This window comes from Schistocerca gregaria, chromosome 1 (genome assembly GCF_023897955.1).
Source record: "Schistocerca gregaria isolate iqSchGreg1 chromosome 1, iqSchGreg1.2, whole genome shotgun sequence".
NCBI classification, from domain to species: domain Eukaryota; kingdom Metazoa; phylum Arthropoda; class Insecta; order Orthoptera; family Acrididae; genus Schistocerca; species Schistocerca gregaria.
In genome coordinates, this window is record NC_064920.1 from 360989452 (window position 1) to 361008172 (window position 18721).

Here is an 18721-nt window from a genome sequence, read left to right on the forward strand (position 1 = left end):
AAATGACAACTATTTATTGCTTGGACCTAAATGTTATATAATATACGAAAGTGACTTTTTCATCTTAAGTACCCATCAATTTATACTCCCAAAGGCCTCATTCATGCTGTTATACTATTCTTTTGTGTATTATTTTTCCTCAAAAAACCTGAATAAATCACATATTTTCAAAGTTTAAATAATATCCACCAGTGTTGATACTGACCCACAAATGTTGTAGCCTGCTAATGATAAATAATTACTAGATTTTTCTGGGCACATACAGCACTGTTACAATTAAACTGTTGCTACTCGAGTGAGCCCCCATGACAAACAGGTGACCATCAGACAATTAAACTTTTTGGAAACATTTGTAAGGATGCTTGGGAGGGAAATAATGAAAAACCATTGAAATAAACACATTTTAATTTCCACACGAGAGGGAAACATTTGTTAACTGCATACTATAATTACATTTGTGTTACAAACATCACTCAGTGTGACGACCATCTACATCCATGATTGCCTGGGACCACAGGAGAGAGATTGCTCTACTGCTTTCTGACACAATAGAGTATCATGGAAGGTTCACCTACCATGCAAGGGAGGCTGGGTTCGATTCCCGACAGGGGACTGGGTGTTGTGTCCCCTTCATAATCATTTACATCATCATTCACATGCAAGTCGCCGAAGTGACGTCAACTACAAAGACTTGCAATACGGCGGCCAAAACCCGAAGGGGATATCCTGGACAATAAATGCCATACGATCATTTCATTTCAACTGTCATGACAAAGCTTGTGCAGTGCTTGAAGATTGTGCATTGCATCCAGTATTCTCAGCCATGGAAACAGTAACTTCAACTACCTGGATTGCAATTGGCCATCAGCCTCTCCCAGGAGCAGGTCCCAAATCCTCAATTAAATCGAACTTCCATATCACGTTCAACCCAGAGCGGAAATAGGGACCCCGCTGATCTCCATTAATGCATCAATACTTGTAAAGGGCAGCAGCACTATTGCTGTTGTTCTGATAAAACTGCTATACGAGTAAAGCCCTGCTCACCTTGTCCAGACAGATGTTGACTGTCTGCAACTGTAATGCACACTGATGTTTGTTGTTCAACCCTATGTTGCTGTGCCAGTACCTGTGCCTATTGGCAAGTCATGACACTGACACTAACACTAACACTAACAACGCAAATCCTGCAGCGCACAGTCTGAACGTCACTCCTTTTGAAGTTGGGTATCAATACAGTAAATAGTTTCTTGTCTACACTGTTTCATCAAGCAAAAGTTTAACTATAAACATGCTGTATTTTGTGACTGACAGGTAGCTATGATTAGAAAACCATATGTTAGGACCATGAGTTCACAATCCCTTCTTTGGAACTCAATAAGTAGCTAACTTTGAAGTAAGCACAGGTATAAAGCTGATATAAGCACATTTATCTAGCTGATATGAATAAGAGAATTTTGTTTGCAGTTTTGAATACCTGAAGGTTCCTTCCAGAAATTAAAGTGTGTAAGGCAGAATGCATTTGAATTACAACAATGATCCACCAAGACTGTACAGTTAATCACAATAATATTTATCTATATCATACTATTTACTAATTTCAGCTACAGACCCATTTTGAATTATTGTAGCTGGAGTACAATCACAAATGTATGTCATACGACATTTGAAAAATGAGATCGTATTTAACACCAATAAATACATGTCATGTGACGCTTTGGAACTAAAATGTGATTTGTGTTGCATAGCCACGACCCCCCCCCCCCCCCTGCCCAGGGCACCCCCCACAGAGTGCCTTTTCTAAGTGATCAGAGCTGCCATATGATATACATTTATGGTTGTGTACCTGCTAACCCACTTGAAAATTGCTCATACAGCTACAACTGGCTAATAGTAATGCTATTATTACTAGCTGTGTTGTCTTCGCGAAACACTGACATTCCAAACATATCTGTGGATGGCACAAAATTTGCAAGACATAATCAATATCATCCTTTCCAGAATGAGATTTTCACTCTGCAGCGGAGTTTCAATATAATCCTTTGTTTGATAAAAATAACTATTAAATACTGTAGTTTGTCCAGTCAAACATGGGATACACAGTATTTTCACCACCAGTTTCCAAAACGATTGCATCACATTTTCCTTATTGTAACAACAAGGAAAAAGAAGGGAAATGATTGCAATGCATTATGACATTAAACAAAGAAATTATTTTCTCCCTCAAGTAAATTCTTTCCTTCTTACCCCCTTATCCCCTTTCTTATGAAAGTTCTTAGAAATCTAATTCTTTAGTTTGTAGAAATTCATAAATATTTTACCTTGTAAAATACGTAATTGCTTGTCACAGGTGTAGCAACAGCCGTAGGTGCTTTGGTTGGCTGCAAAAGTAAATACTTAAATAAGTGACACACCTAGTTAAGGTTCTATTTAAAAAATGGTGTATGCTCAGGTAACTCATGTGTTTCAAATAACAGCACAAGACAGTCATCATATTGAGAAAGTAATAACCATAATCACACTGCATCGAACAATATTTAATATTACTGTCATGAATATCAGTTATTGATAGATTAAAATATAAGATATATGCTTGCACTTGACTATGTGGGTTCATTTTACAGTGATGTGAACTTCCTGCAGGTCTACAATGTCTCATCAGGCACAGTGTCAAAACAATTTTGGTATAATCAGATATTGTAAGCAATGTGTTTTTGGAAATTTGTATTTATACACTTTTTTTTAACAACTATGATAATGGATAACGGTTCACTGCAGAGGAAATTTGGATACCCCCTTCCAGAACAAGTTTCTCTGAGCAGGTGGGAATTCTTTCTCCAGCATATCACGTGCTTTTGCAATCCCTCTGGCCTAAACCCCCCCCCCCCCCCTCTCTCTCTCTCTCTCTCTCTCTCTCTCTCTCTCCCCCCCCTTCATCCCCCTCCCCACTTTTCTCCTTCCCCCACTCTCCCTTTATATCTCCCCTCACTGTCTCTCTGTTCATCGCCCTCTTCCTCTCCTTTCCTCCCATCCCTTAACCCCCTCCTCTTCCTGTCTCTCTTATGTATTCTGTACCCTAATCTCCTTTGATCTTGAGTAGCCACTGAGTTATCTGCCGAAAACCTGCCTTACGCTACTTCACTACCGTCTCCTTGCCTCGTGTGTCTTTCCCCTTTCCCCTCTTCCTTCTACACAGGCAACTGTTCTCAATAAAGCAATTCAGTAACAGTCACACTCCTACTGTGGGCTAGTATGTTTGGATCTCCATGTGGTTGTGTGAGTGAATGTATGTATTTTTACAAGAAAAAGAGAAAGACTTTGAAAGCAAGTGTGAATACTGTTTTCTGTTATACGTTTATGAGCACCAGGTATCAATCTGCTGCAGGTGAATGGTTGCCTTTCCCTTATTTTACAGGTTTTTATGAGAGTGCAATAACTTTATTCTTGCCATTAACATTAACTGCTTGTTAGAAGTGTGGCAGACCAAGCTCATATCTGGATGCATGCTTTCAACAGGCAGCATTTTTCGAATTGCCTACCCAAGCATGTGTAACAGACTGACTACAAGGTTTAACTTTCTGCTAGCTTCTCTTCATTCATTCTAAACTCCAAAGAGGCTGTTACACGATACTAAAGGCCCATCACTGTTGGATAATGGATGTAGTTGAAACTCTGGATTCAGTCCATCCTCTGGGCCATAGCTGAGGATTTTATGCTACATTTTATTCTTTCCGTGTCATGTGAAAGGCTCTGTAAAGTTGGTTGGATCTGAATATTATGGAAAGGAAGAGTAGTGAATGAGAGGTGTCAGGAAGGGGGATGGAGGTGGAAGAGAATAAAAAACCACACTTTGGATCTGTTTTGAGGTCTCACTGAGTGATTCAGTTGGAAGAGTACCGCCTACAAGCCATGAGTATCTGCATTTAATTACCAACTTGGTATAATTTTAAGTAGTTACAAATGATCATTTTTGGTAATACATTTGATCAACAAATGTGATTCCTACTTCAAACAATAACGTTAAATATGCAGCAAGTGTAAATTCGACCCTCCGTATAACACCATTCTTTTAATTCACGTCACAGGCGTGAGCACAAAACTTTCTAACATACACTCTTCACATTAAAATTCACAATAATAATTTGACACTTCCAGGGAGTGAAAGTGTACTAAGAGTGATCTACACGCCTGTCTCAAAATATAATATTCATGAGACCTATTGCTGTGAGAGGGGATGGATAACAAGCTTGACAAAGCAAAATTATCAATAGCCATTAATGAAAGAATAACATGACATACTTTCAATCGTCATCAAAAATGTAATGAAATGCAGCAGAAGTAAAAATATGAATAAGTCATATACGTATCATTTCATCTTATCAAATAAAACTGTTATCCATTAGTTAAAACTTCTGGGCTGAGAGGCTGTGGACGATCAGAAAAACCTCTTCTTCCTGACGTTTCACTGCCGACTGTGGACAACATCTTCTGAGATGAGACAACAACAGCTGTTGAGTTAAAGACAGTCATTGACTCAGTTCAGAAGATGTTGCCCGCAGTTGGCAATGTAACTTCATCTTCCGAGATGAGTCAACGACAGTCGTTGAGTCGACGATAGTTGTTGGCTGAGCTCTGAAGATGTTGCCTGCAGTTGGCAACAAAACGTCAGGAAGAAGAAGTTTTACTAATTGACCAGGGCCTCTCAGCCCAGAAGTTTTAACTAATGAATACACCAGTCATGAAAGCCTACACATTATGAAAACTTATCTCCCACCTTAAGCTAAATCTACACATCAGCAAGTTACAAGATTTAAGATTTTGTTTTTATAAGAAATCATTAATAACTATTTCAACATAAACAGTAAGTGCAAAATTGCAATAAATATCATTAACGAAAATATCAACATGAGACAAATGAAGAAAGTGATAGAAGGGCTTCTAGACCATCCAAGCAGCTTGTGTCTTCTAGAATAAATACAGCATACATGGTAATATTGGCTACCTGTATCATAACGTCATTAGCTCCTTATAACTTGGCATGATAATGCATTACTGGCAATGATATGATCTATACCACACACAAGGACAATATATGGGCAGGGTACCTCTGAAAAACATAAATGGTTAACAAGACAATTCTCTGAACCTAAGAACACAAGTCCTGAGTAACATATCTTGTCCAGCTGTCAGATGTTTGATCTGCTTGAATAAGGGTTCTTTCTATAAGAGTATTTCTGCAATAACTTTAACAAACTGCTTGTGAGATATATAGAAAAAGCACTGTTCGCAGGAATAGATGGCATGAAAGCCTTAATAATAAATAACTTAGTGCTGTCTACAAAATGTGTGATCTGAATTATATTTTCTGAAGTAAGCAAAGAGCAATATCTGAGCTCTTCAGAAACAGCACATCTTGGAGGCACTTATGTCTTCCACTCTCCTTTTTTTTCATATGGAAGGAAGTTGTTACATTCGCCTGCTTTATTTCCTCATATATTGTCCTCGGTGTCGACATACTACGTTGCTATACTGGCTGAAAAATGGGGATGCAAGATCAACACTGACTACTTTAAATGATGTAGCCGACAGGTGCATATTTGCGTTTCACAGTTCTTTACTTTCACTGTTCACAACCCCTCAATAATACACAGTTATATGGCCAGTGCACTATTGTTTAACTTTCGATAAGCCTCATTAATTTGTTGCAGGCAAACATCCACATACTGCTATGACAGTTTACAGTTGAACATCTATGAGAAGTAAAAGCCTGACTACATATATCACAGTCTTTCAAATAAACTGAACAGACACTGTCATTGCTTAAACACATGGCCTACTGGAGTAACATTTATTTCACAGTTAAGTTGATGCATTGTTGTTGATCTAACCAATATGGGTTCTGCGTCTGAAACTCTGCTGTGAACTGACTGTCTCGGGGCCAAAACCGGGTCCTTATATATCCTCACAATAACAGGCATCAAAACTATACATTGTTCAATGTTTAATTTACAAAAAATTACAATTAAAGCTTGACTCATTAAATTTACTGAATACACCGAAAAATTATGTGATTTTAAGAGTTTCTTCTACTACAAGGGTTAAGTCACATTATTTGTTTAAATGATGAAATTAACATATATACCTATGCAAACAATAATTTTGACGAAACTAAAAATTGCTTTGGAATTCATTAAGCGCTGACTTTGCTAACATGGTTTTGAATAGAGCCAAATACATTCTTCAAGAATACCATTAGCTGTTCCTCCAAATGTTTGTAATTAGTACAGAATTTATATTTGTTTACATGTCAACAATAGAATTTAAGTTACAAAATAATTACTGATTTCACACTATAACAAAAGTATGCAGACTATACTCATGTATGTTCATAGCAATTAGTCAAAAATGAAAAAAAAAAATGAATTTAAGGGGACAGATGGCAAAACAAGAGGGGAAGTAAAAGGATCACAGCTTACTTCGTCACAGAGTTGCTTATTTACTGTGAATGGTGGTAACAAGTTCTCCCTCAACTTGTGTTACTCTTTCACTATAAATCAGCAGCATACATTGGGAAAACCAACAGGAAATACCATTTGCTTGACAAACAATGGGATGGAGAAAATGTCTTCGAATTTCTGCTGGAGTAACAAATATGTGCTTTACACAGGTATTCCATAAGAAACATGTGATTAGACATTTTCTCCTTTTGCAGCGAGCCACCACAAGCTTGGAGGGAGGACAGTGTAGAAGGGTGTCTTAAGATCCTGAATTGTGGTCAAATAACATCTCAGAGATCTATCAGTGATGAATCACTGCTCCAACATGTTGCTTGAGATCTCTTTGTTAAGATATGGCATAACGCTAGAACAAGGTACAGCGCAGTCTGCCACTCAGCTCACAGTGAAGTCACCTATGTGCACATAAGCACATCTACTGAACATTATTCTTGACTATCAATCCCTACCTTTGTATGGACTGTGAACTTGTTTCAGTGTAACAGAAGCAAATTTAGATAATATACTGTAGCTGTTCTGCACATTTTGTAATTACTAATTTTATTAAATACTGTCACTTAAAAGAAGGTATAATTAGATGAATGATGAACACTAACTTCACTTAACAAATGTTTATTCAGTACTTGGACGTACAAGAGCGCAGAGCGAACTGCCTCTGGACAGAATACGTACAGTGTGTATACATACAGTTACAGAACATTTCAGTACAGTGATTCTTGATATTTGTGGATACTCCTAGTGTGCTCAAACTGAATATAGAAATTCAAATTTTACAGTTCAGGTGAGTTTTGAGCTCACGACCCTCCATGCAACAGTCTAGTATCATAACCACTACAACACAATGACTGTGCTACTCAGCTTATGTGACATTGCTCCCTCCTTAAGAGAACAGTGTCTCTGTGTTACGTCCTCCTAGTCCGGGAACAAGTCATTGGTCCCGCATACTCCAACTCCCAACGACTGATGTACGCCCTGGCGGTGATCATCTTAGAATTTCCTTTGCCACTACGCTCTTTGTCAACTTTCCACTTTTTGCTTGTTGCAGGAGCTTCGAATTTATCCTGGGCTGCAGGATCCTTACAGGCCTTCATTCAAAGGAATGAAGCTCTGATCTTTCGTCGTCTTGTGTCAGGGTCGAAATCTTCAATTTCATAAGTAACATCAGACAACTGCCTTACAATCTTATAAGGTCCAAAGTAGCTTCTGAGGATCTTCTCAGAGATCCCAACCTTCTGAACAGGAGTGAAGATCCAGACGAAGTTGCCAAGCTGGTACACAACAGGGCAGTGGCTCGCATCATAGCTTCAGCGATTGTTTTCTTGAGCCCACAGCGTGCCTAGTCCAGCTAACTGCCGAGATTCCTCAGCCCTGTTTAACACCTGGCCAATGTAGTCGTCATCCATGTCATCAGGATGCAACAGAAACACAGTGTCCATCGTTTTAGTCACCTCACGCCCATGCACGAGGAAAAATGGCGTACATCCTGTAGTGTCTTGTTTGGCGGTGGTGTAGGCAAACATCACAAAAGGTAGCACCTCATCCCAGTTGCTCTGCTCAACATTGACAAATAGTGATAGCATATCGGCAAAGGTCTTACTAAGGTATTCAGTAAGCCCGTTATTTTTTGTATGGTAGGCAGTCGTCATGTGATGAGTCATGTTGCACTGATGGTTTATCTTTGTCACAAGATTTGACTGAAAAACTTTCCCTTGATCTGTAATTAATGACCCTGGGGCACCGTGTATTAATACAATGTCTTCCACTATGAATTTGGCTACCTCGAATGCTTCGGCTGTTTTCACGGCTTTTGTAATGGCATAGTGTGTCAGATAATCAGTGCAAACAATAATCCATCTATTGCCACTAGCAGATGTTGGAAATCTTCTGAGGAGGTTAATCCTAACACGCTGGAAAGGCGTTTCGCCTGGTGGAAGTGGTATGAGTCGGCCAGTTGGTTTCCAAGGCACTGACTTTCTACTCTGGCACTCTCGACAGTGCAACATATAGTGAAGGGCACGCCTAAATAAACCAGGCCAGAAAAATCTCTTGCAGATCCTATCGTATGTCTTAATAAATCCTAAATGTCTGGCCTCAGGTGTGTCACGGACTTTCTGAAGAACATCTAAGTGCAGGTGTTTAGGAATCACTGGTAGCCATCTCTTTCCAAACGGATCAAAGTTTTTCTTGCAAAGTAATCCATTAACTACCTTAAATAGTCCTTTCACATCCTCTAACCAATTTAAGGCAAGCATAATTTGAGATATCTTGGGTGTCCTCCTCCTAATCAGCAGAGAGATTCTGAAGTGCAGTGAGACAGTCACTATCTTCATCAAAGTCTTGATAGTCTTGCACAGGGTTTCTTGAGAGACCGTCAGCATCTTGGTGTTTTCTTCCACTTTTGTACACAATGGTAATGTCATACTCTTGAAGACATAGTGCCCACCTGGTGAGTTGTCCTGTTGGATCCTTAAGACCTGTCAACCAGCAAAGTGAATGATGGTCTGTAAAAACTGTGAATGCTCTTCCTCAGAGATACTGTTGAAATTTGCACATGACCTAGATCACAGCTAGACATTCTCTTTCTGTAGTTGAGTAGTTTCTCTCAGCTTTTGTAGGTGTCCTAGAAGCATAGGCTATAACTTTCTCTTTTCCATCCAAAATTTGCACCAGAACAGCATCGATCCCATACCCACTGTCATCTGTATGTAGTTCTGTAGGTGCTCTATCATACAGACAAAGTACAGGGTCAGTTGTCACAGCTTTTCACACAACATTGAAAGAATCTTGTTCAGCACCATCCCAGATAAATTTAGCATTGGCTTTTAATAACTCTTGGAGTGGCCTGGCTTTGATACAACAGTCTTTGATAAAACGACAGCAATAAGAACATTATCCGAGGAAGCTTCTCACATCTCTAATACTTTTAGGAATAGGAAATTCTGTTACAGATCTCACCTTTTCTGGGTCTGGCTGTACACCTTAATTTGACACAAGGTGGATTAAGTTTCAGTCCGCCTTGTTGGAGACACTTAAGAAAAGTCCTCATTCTTCTTGTGTGTTCATCAACTCTCTCTGCGAACACTATAATGCCACCTACATAACAAAGACACATTATCGACTTCAGGTGCCTCAGAAGATTATGCATCATTGGTTCAAAAGTTGCTGGTGCATTACACAAACCAAACAGCGTTACCTTAAACTCATACAGGCCCTCAGGGGTGAGGAAACACAGTTTTCTCACAATCAGCCTCATCTACTTTGATTTGCCAGTATCCCGAGTACATGTCCATGGTTGAGAAAAACTTAGCCCCCTTCAGACAATCTAGTGTATCGTCAATTTTTGGAAGGAGGTAAATGTCCTTTTTAGTTATCTTACTAAGCTTCCTGTAATCAAAACAAAATGCCAACTGCCATCCTTCTTCCTGATGAGAACCACTCGTGACGACCATGGGCTCTGCGAAGGCTGAATGATGTCATTCTTCTAAATAACATCCTTGTTAAACCCTGCAATATTCCCAGACTACCTTCTCTACCCAGCGGTTCCTACCCCTGTAACCGACCCCGCTGCAAAACCTGCCCCATGCATCCCCCCACAACCACCTACTCCAGCCCCGCTACTAGGAAAACATACACAATTCAAGGAAGGGCCACGTGTGAGACTACACATGTCATTTATCAGCTGACATGCCTGTACTGCACAGCCTTTTACATCGGTATGACAACAACTAAACTGGCTGAGCGCATGAACGGACACAGACGAACTGTCCGCCTAGGAGATGTCCAATACCCAGTAGCGGAGCATGCCTTCCAGCATAATTCTAGGGACCTAGGAACCTGCTACACTGTACGTGCCATTTGGCTTCTCCCACCCAACACCAGTCCCTCTGAACTGCGGAGATGGGAACTTGCACTCCAGCACATCCTTTCATCCCGCCATCCCCCTGGACTAAACCTACGTTAAACAACCTCACTCCCATTTACTTTTCAGTCTTCTCCTCTTTCCGTTTCCTCTTTAGCCATTCATGCATCTTTCCATCCTACGTCTTTATACTATACACCTCTTTACTTCTGTATGCATCCTCTTTGGCTTGAAGCTGGCACAGTACCTGCAGTAGAATATCTTTGGCTTCCCTCTGACAACCATGCCTCCATCCTTGCTACCTTCCCTGTTTTCCTTTCCCTGTTGCTTCATAACCTGGGTTGTGAGTAACTAAATCCACTTTCCCTTCTTCCCTTTCTTTCCCCTCTCTCCTCCCTGATGAAGGAACATTTATTCCGAAAGCTAGGAGCTTAAATTTTCGGTTGTTTTTTGTGTCTCTATCGGCTGTACTGAGCTGAGGTAAGTACTGGCCAGCCCCTCTATCTCTTTGTTAGTGATGTCATTCTTCATCATTTTCTCTACCTCGTCGCGAATTACTCAACATTCCATTGTGACATGCGGTATGCTCTCTGGCTTATTGGATGATGGTCTCCAGTGCTAATCCGGTGCTTCACCGTCGATTTGTCTAATTTGCTCATCGCCTGTGGATTGAAGCATTCAGAGAACTTGAAGAATGGCAAGTAGCTTCTTCTGTTGTTCCTTAGTGAAATCTGGTGAAAGTCGAGCTAGAAGATCTTGTCTCGTAGTGGTAGCACTAATTTTGCCCACAGACTCGGTATGGGAGGTTTCTATGATGCTCAGCTGTTTGGCAATTAACGGATCGGTGTTTGCTACGCAAATGCGTCTTGGAAGGATCTGCGGTTCTCAGTGACAGTTAACTATCCACCAATTCACTGAATCCATTCTTAAACGAGACGACAGAGGCTGGGATGACCAAGTTATTCTTAAGTGGTATGCTTCTCTTACATTCCACAGCAAGATCCATGGGTTGATGCATGGCATGACACATGACAGTTACCTTTCTAGCACTGGCTGCAGGAACGATCACTTCATCCAGCACACATAGTCTTCACACACTCAGATGCACATCTTCCTGTCCACAGTATCTCACCTCATCTAGCATAATCTTCAAGTGACCACAATCTATGCCTGAGAAGCTTTCAAAAAGTCCCATCCGAGAATAACATCATGACTACACTCTTGTAAGACAAAGAATTCTAAGGGCTGTGTATGACCACTTATACCCACATGAATGACCCATCTTCCTGAAGGTTTTACATATTTCCCATTAGTCACCTTCAGCAGAGATGTTTTGTTGACGATGAATACGGTTTTCTGCAACTGGCGAGGTACTTCTCCAAAATGACTGAATATGATGCTCCAGAGTCCACAAGAGCTGAGGTTGGTTGGTTGGTTGGTTGGTTGGTTGGTTGGTTGGTTGGGGGAAGAGACCAAACAGCGTGGTTATCGGTCTCATAGGATTAGGGAAGGATGGGGAAGGAAGGCGGCCGTGCCCTTTCAAAGGAACCATCTTGGCATTTGCCTGGAGCGATTTAGGGAAATCACGAAAAACCTAAATCAGGATGGGCGGACGCGGGACTGAACCGTCGTCCTTCCGAATGCGAGTCCAGTGTGTACAAGAGCTGAGGCTGACCAGCCATCCATGTGGATAGTGATGTAGTTCCTATCATTTTTGTAGTGATCAACGGCAGAGGATTTTTATCTTTGGTAGCCTCACCTCCAAGGAAGGTCGCACCCTTTAGTTTTCCAGGTTGCGGTGGCTAGGTGATTGGCTGCAGCTTCTAAACAGCAATGGAGACCGTGATTGGAGTGTTGGGGAGCGTCCTCTACAGCGGCTAGCTTGCGGTGATGGTGACCTATTTCGTCTTGCACCCACATCCTCTTGTTCATCTGCATCATCCTGGAGTTGGCATTGGCCAAGATCGGTCTGCTGTCTTCTGGCACAGGCGTCATCAAGTATCCGCTTTCTCGAGAATAGCGCACCGCATGTCCCAGTCATCTGCAGTGGAAACATACTGGTTGGTTATCCTGGGTCCTCCAGATGTAAGTCTTCCTTGGTGCCCAAACAGGTTTTCATGTGGCACTGTAGGAACATAGCTTCGCCTGGGTCTCGACTTTTTCACCGCTTTAAAGGGAAATGAAGGACGAGAGATTGGGTTCAATGTTTGTTCCACTTCCTCCCTTATGACCTCTTGAGGCGTCTCTGTTTTTTGTTCGCTGTGCAATCCACGTGCCTTCTGAACTTCCTCTCACACTATCCGAAGAAGAACACTCGTTTAATCAGTTCCCTCTTCCATCACAGACATCGATTTGATGTTTGGAAGCCGTTCAAACTTCTTGCATGTAATTCTTTTTTTTGTCTCGATATACTGGCACTACTTTAAAGTCATCTGCTGTCGAAACCTCCTTCAGGAATAGGGCTTGATACATGTTCTCAGTAACACCATTCATGAGATGTGCAACCTTATCGTCCTCCTTCATTATAAAATCCACTATTTTACACAGCTCCAAGACATCTTGAATGTAGGATGATGTAGTTTCTCCTGTACGCTGTGCCCTGCACTTTAATTTATCTTCAGCCTTGCACTTCTGTCATTGTGTGTTGCCAAAATACTTGCGCAGTTCCACCTGGAATACTTCGCACCTTGTGAAGTTCTCATCGTTGTTCTCATACCATTGCTTGGCAGTGCACTCCAAGTAGAAAAAGACGTTAGCCAAACAAAAGGTGTCATCCCATTTGTTAAATTTGGCTACATGCTCATATACCTTCAGCAGTTTGTTTGGATCTTGGCCCTCGTCGCCAGAGAACCCAGAAGGATGTCTCATGTGGTGGCACACAGTTGCTGTCATTGTAACATCCTCTCCTTCTTCTGTCTCCAATAGATTGTGATATTGGCTTGAACTCGGGTTTCTCACCACGTAAATGGCAGCTCTGCCATGGCCTGATGGGAGCCACTGTGTTGTCGATAATGTGCGCTATCACAAGTTCCAATACCCGCCATCTCCACCAGAATAATGTCACGTAGAAGAAGGTGTAATTACATGAATGACAAACAATTCTTGATACTTGTGGATACTTCTAGAATGTACTCTAACCGAATATAGAAATTAGAATTTTACAGTTCAGGTGAGTTTTGAATTCACGACCATCCATGCCAAAGTATAGTATCATAACCACTACACCACAGTGACTGTGCTACTCAGCTTCTTCTGCAACAACAGTGTTCTTTTCTATTTTAATTCACTGAGGGTACAGACACCCTGTGAAAACAAAAATGTTTTATGGCTATTTATTAAAAATAAACAGTTAAGGTTATTTATCATCAACATAAACAATTAAATTGTAATTTTAATTCATTTAAATGCAAGGAGTAGTCATTTTGATTAAACGGTTTGTTAAAGGAATGACTTAACAACACAACTAACCAAACAGTATGTAAAAATGTTAATAGCAACAATCTCCAACTTCAAGGCTGTAGTAAACTCACTGTTACAACTACTGCCCACAGCATACGTAAGGTGGGTCATCAAGGCAGGCATAGTGTGTGCCAACATTCAAATGGTGCACCCACAATTACACAAGATGGCCACCAGGGACAGCCCAGCCACTGACCGTTATCACCTGGTTTGCCGTGCGTGTGCAACGCCACATCAGTGACACCTGACTGGGACAGTCCCTTTAGAAGGATACATCTGTCAATGTATTTGAGGCATGTAAATACCTTTACTGAGTTGTCAAAATAGCTACTTGCACAGTACTCAAGGATGGGTGTTCTATACATGATCTTTTTCATAGATCAGCCACACTTTTCTAAAATTCCCCTGATAAACTGAAGTCTACCATGTGTCTTCCCTACTAAAGCCCTTAAGTGCTTGTTCCATATCACATTGGTTTGCAATGTTACAGCTAAATATTTAATCACCATGACACTGTCAAGCAGCACACTACTAATAGTGCATTTGAATATTACATTATTTTTCCTACGCATCTGCATTAACTTAAATTTTTCTGCATTTAATGGAAGCTGTCATTCATCACATCCAATATAAATTTTTTCCAAGTCATCCTTTATCCTCCCACAATCTCACAATGACGACACTTTCCTGTACAGTACAGTGTCATCAGAAGACAATCACAGATTGCTGCTTTTTCTATCAGTCAGATCATTTACGTATATAGAGAACAAGAGAGACTATCATTCTTCCCTGGGATACTACTGATGACACCCTCGTCTGTGATGAATACACACTGTCCAGAACAATGTACTGGGTTCTATTACTTGAGAAGTCTTTGGAGCCACTCACATACCTGGGAACCAATTTCATATGCTTGACCTTTCTTAACAGTCTGCAGTGGACCATGCCGTCAAATACTTTTAAGAAACCATGGAGTACGGAACTTGCCTGTTGCTCTTCATCTATGGTTTGCAGGATATTGCGTGAGAAATGAAAGTATGTTTATTAAGAACACCGACATAAACCCACAAGAGAACTGAACTCCCAGACACAGAGTGCTGCTATTTATACAAATATCAAATATTCCACAACATAGAAACATTAAAAACTCAAGAAATTTCGAGAACCTTCCAGAAATGTCAAATACAAAATAAAAAAAAAATAACTGCTAGTGCTTAGATTTAAATTGGATACTCACAGCATGCCTGCCATTGATGCTAACTGCTATGCCACACTGCATGCACTACAGCTCACAGCATTGCTTCCTCTCCTGGAGAAACAGTGACCCACTGTTTCAGAAGTTTCCACTGGAGCTTACTACAGCATCCTGGATCCAGATCTTATCAATTGTCATCCTTATGGCAGCACCTAGCAGATCCTTAAATTCTGTCCAAATTGTCACATGCTCTTCACTATGATGAGCGTCGAAGGTAGCAAGTCTTTAGTTTCCTCGAATGAGAAGCCCCCATCAGGACAGTAGTACGCCTTCTTAAGGAGGACATGGATGACATCTCTGCCCTGTCTGCTTGAAGGGTCAGAATCCTGCACTTCATACGCGACATCCAACAAGTGACGAGGGATACAATAAAGCCCAAATCGCCATTTCAATAACTTTTCCCACAGTCTCACTTTCCACACAGATGTAAAAATACATATCAATCTCCTGAACGTCAATATGCGAGTCAGTTGTCTTGCTTCTCTGGTTATGGTGATGAGATGTTTCATGTAGTCATCCTGAGTTAAAATGAGAAAAGTATATCCATTGTAGTTTCAGGATTGTGACCATGGAGCAGTAAGAACAATGTGAAGCCTATAGTGTCTTATTTCACAGTTTTGCTGTATGCAAATGTCGCAACAGGCAGTATCATATCACAATCTCTCTGCAGTATCACATCAACATGCATTGAGAGCATATCTTACAATGTCTTATTACAGGGTCCTGTGAGACCATTTGTCTGTGTATGATAGGCAGTTCTCACCCTACAGGTGCTATTGCAATGTGAAATTACCTCTGACACTAGTTTCAAATGGAAAATATTTCATGAACAGAGACTGTCACATAGTGCTCTATGCTTCAAAATTATGTCTTCTAAAAGGAACCCTGCCATTTCAGGAGCTGGCACAATCTTCTGCAAATCATTATTTGGCAACAATTTTTTAAACACGCCTTTAGAGCTCTTTAGCATTCACACTATAATGTACTTACAGTGTATGCAGTGGTGGCTCGTGAATATACATTTTGGTTGTTCACAAATTTTCAGATTCAGAAAAAAAAATGTGAAATTAACAGCATCTGCTGTATAACAGTTATGCATATCAACAAATTTATACAACTACAGCCACTGCAAATAACACCAACAACATTAATATTAATAATAGTAGTAATAACCATAGTAATACTAATGATGATGATGATAATAATAATAATAATAATAATAATAATAATAATAATAATAATAATATGCATATCTTACCTGACAAAAGAAAGAATTGTTTTTGTGGAATTTTATTGTTTGTACATAATTAAGTACAATTTCGGGCAACTCTCCATTTCACATTTTTGGGTAAGTGGGAGTTTTCGCATTTATCCATTTTTAAGACAAATGTACAAGATTCCAAAGACATGTATTAGTTCACGAATTTACTTATGGGCATAAAAATCAGATATTTTTATGCTGCACCCACACAACAACTGTAAACTTCCTTGTTAAATGTTTGCTTGTAGTCATGCTTATTTGAGTTCGTCACTCTCTCGATCAAAGGATCTGTTCTCAGAGACCCTAGTTCCTTTGCAGTTAACTTTTCCTGGTAATTTACATTTCTGTTCCCGGATTGAGATTTTCACTTGGCTGTGGAGTGTGAACCGATATGCAACTTTCTGGCAGATTAAAGCTGTGTGCCGGACTAAGACTTGAAATCGGGACCTTTGCCTTTCACAGGCAAATGCTCTATTGACTGAGCTACCCAAGCACGACTCACGACCCAACCTCATAGCTTTACTTTTCTGTTAGCATTTCAAATAAATTCAACATAGTTCACATTTACACTGCACACGAAAGCTCATTTCTGCACAGCAAACAACCAACTACAAACACAAAATGCCATTGGTGGAAATGATTGAACTCAAATAGTAATGTCTACCAACATGGTCACTTGATGAGAATACAAATGATGTGCTGAGATGCATAAGAGCCTAAAGCACATCGCCATAAATCCCACATTTAAGTGAATATCAGTATCAGTGATACAGCTTTTCATGAATTTTCATATATGCTCTGTGGGCCTACAGCACACATAAACCTGATTCACTATAAGATCAACAGTTTTCAGAAGCATGAGTAAATCCTACAAGCTCACAATAGACTGTGACATGCCTTAGGCCCTTACGATTCTCACAAGGGAAACTCCTCATTGCATCCCCTTCAGATTTAATGGTGATATGGCCTAAAGGAAAGCCCATCAAAAACTGAACACAGATCCAGTGTGAAAACAGGAAGAACTGTAAAAAACAGTGAATGGTTTGAACTTAACAAGTGCAATATTAAGCACACATTCAGAGGTATGGCGTCACAGTTAAGTGGTCACGGTGTTTCCTGTGAAGCGGACGAATCGTGTTCAAAACTCTTTCATTCCATTTTTTTTTTTTTCCCCTACAACATTAAGAACTGTATGTCCAGTCATTGAAACTTTTTGTTCTCTTTCCGTAGTCTTGGCAATTGTCATACTATACACTGGTTACAGAATATGAGTCACATGGTAAGAATGTTACTGTCACAAGTAAACGTGATGAATAGTGATAGCAGGCAAGATACCACACAGACGTCTAACAGAAATGAAAAACAACAAACACCGAGCGAGGTGGCACAGTGGTTAGACACTGGACTCACATTCGGGAGGACGAAGATTCAATCCAGCGTCCGGCCAACCTGATTTAGGTTTTCCGTGATTTCCCTAAATCGCTCCAGGCAAATGCCGGGATGGTTCCATTCAAAGGGCACGGCTGACTTCCTTCCCCGTCCTTCCCTAATCCGATGAGACCGATGACCTCGCTCTCTGGTCTCCTTCCCCAAACCAACCAACCAACAAACAGATGTGCACTATGTTATGACAAAGGAATTCAAGAGTCTAAACTTCCAAAACAGAATGCAAGTTCAAAAACGTTAAAAACATATGTTTTAACAGAGTACAGAGCAACTGTGTGGTTATGAAATGGTCACATTCATTTTTTTCAGCTTACGTGACAAACTACCATGTTTTCATCATATCCTTGGGAGTGAACACATTCACATTCGTATGAACACCTAAATCACGCAAGGAGGCATATCTCACTCACTTACCAGTTGTACAAATTAGTTGTGTCGGTAAGAGATTCCTATCATATGACACACGTACTGTCACTAATGCCATGTATGATGCACCAGATGTGTTTTCGGTGGAGGGTTTGGTTTACTTGTCGCGTTGTCGTCAAAGGTTTGCAGTTCCCATGCGGAAGCCACTTCCTTTCAGCTGCTAATACAGTAGTTGTGCAGAATGAACTGTCATTACAAGCCCCTTCCTTACATCTCGCTTTTGCAAACAAGCATTGCACTATGATACAGACACAAATTTGAATACAGTGAGTAGCGGGGAAAAAATGTGGCACCCGGGGGATTTGATCACAAGTCACCTGCTAGGCAGTACACCATGACCAATTAGCCACGACGCCATCACTCTTTCAGCTTACTCTTTATTGCAGTTATTTTCCTCGGACCATTCACTGTTTCATTTCGCTCCCCCCCCGCCCTCCCACCTCCCCCCCCCCCCCCCACACACACACACAGTTCAATACACCTTCTTTCTGTTTTTGTGTTCA

The 18721-nt window shown here is 40.6% G+C and overlaps 1 protein-coding gene across 1 annotated transcript in view; it reads right to left on the reverse strand.

Annotated features, from left to right (window-relative positions):
- LOC126346251 (GATA zinc finger domain-containing protein 1) overlaps positions 1 to 18721 on the reverse strand; it is a 50514-nt gene that overhangs the window by 21528 nt on the left and 10265 nt on the right. The window contains exon 2 of the mRNA XM_050002171.1: positions 2319 to 2378. Within this exon, the coding sequence (XP_049858128.1) occupies positions 2319 to 2378 (60 nt within the window). The remainder of the gene's footprint in view (positions 1 to 2318; positions 2379 to 18721) is intronic.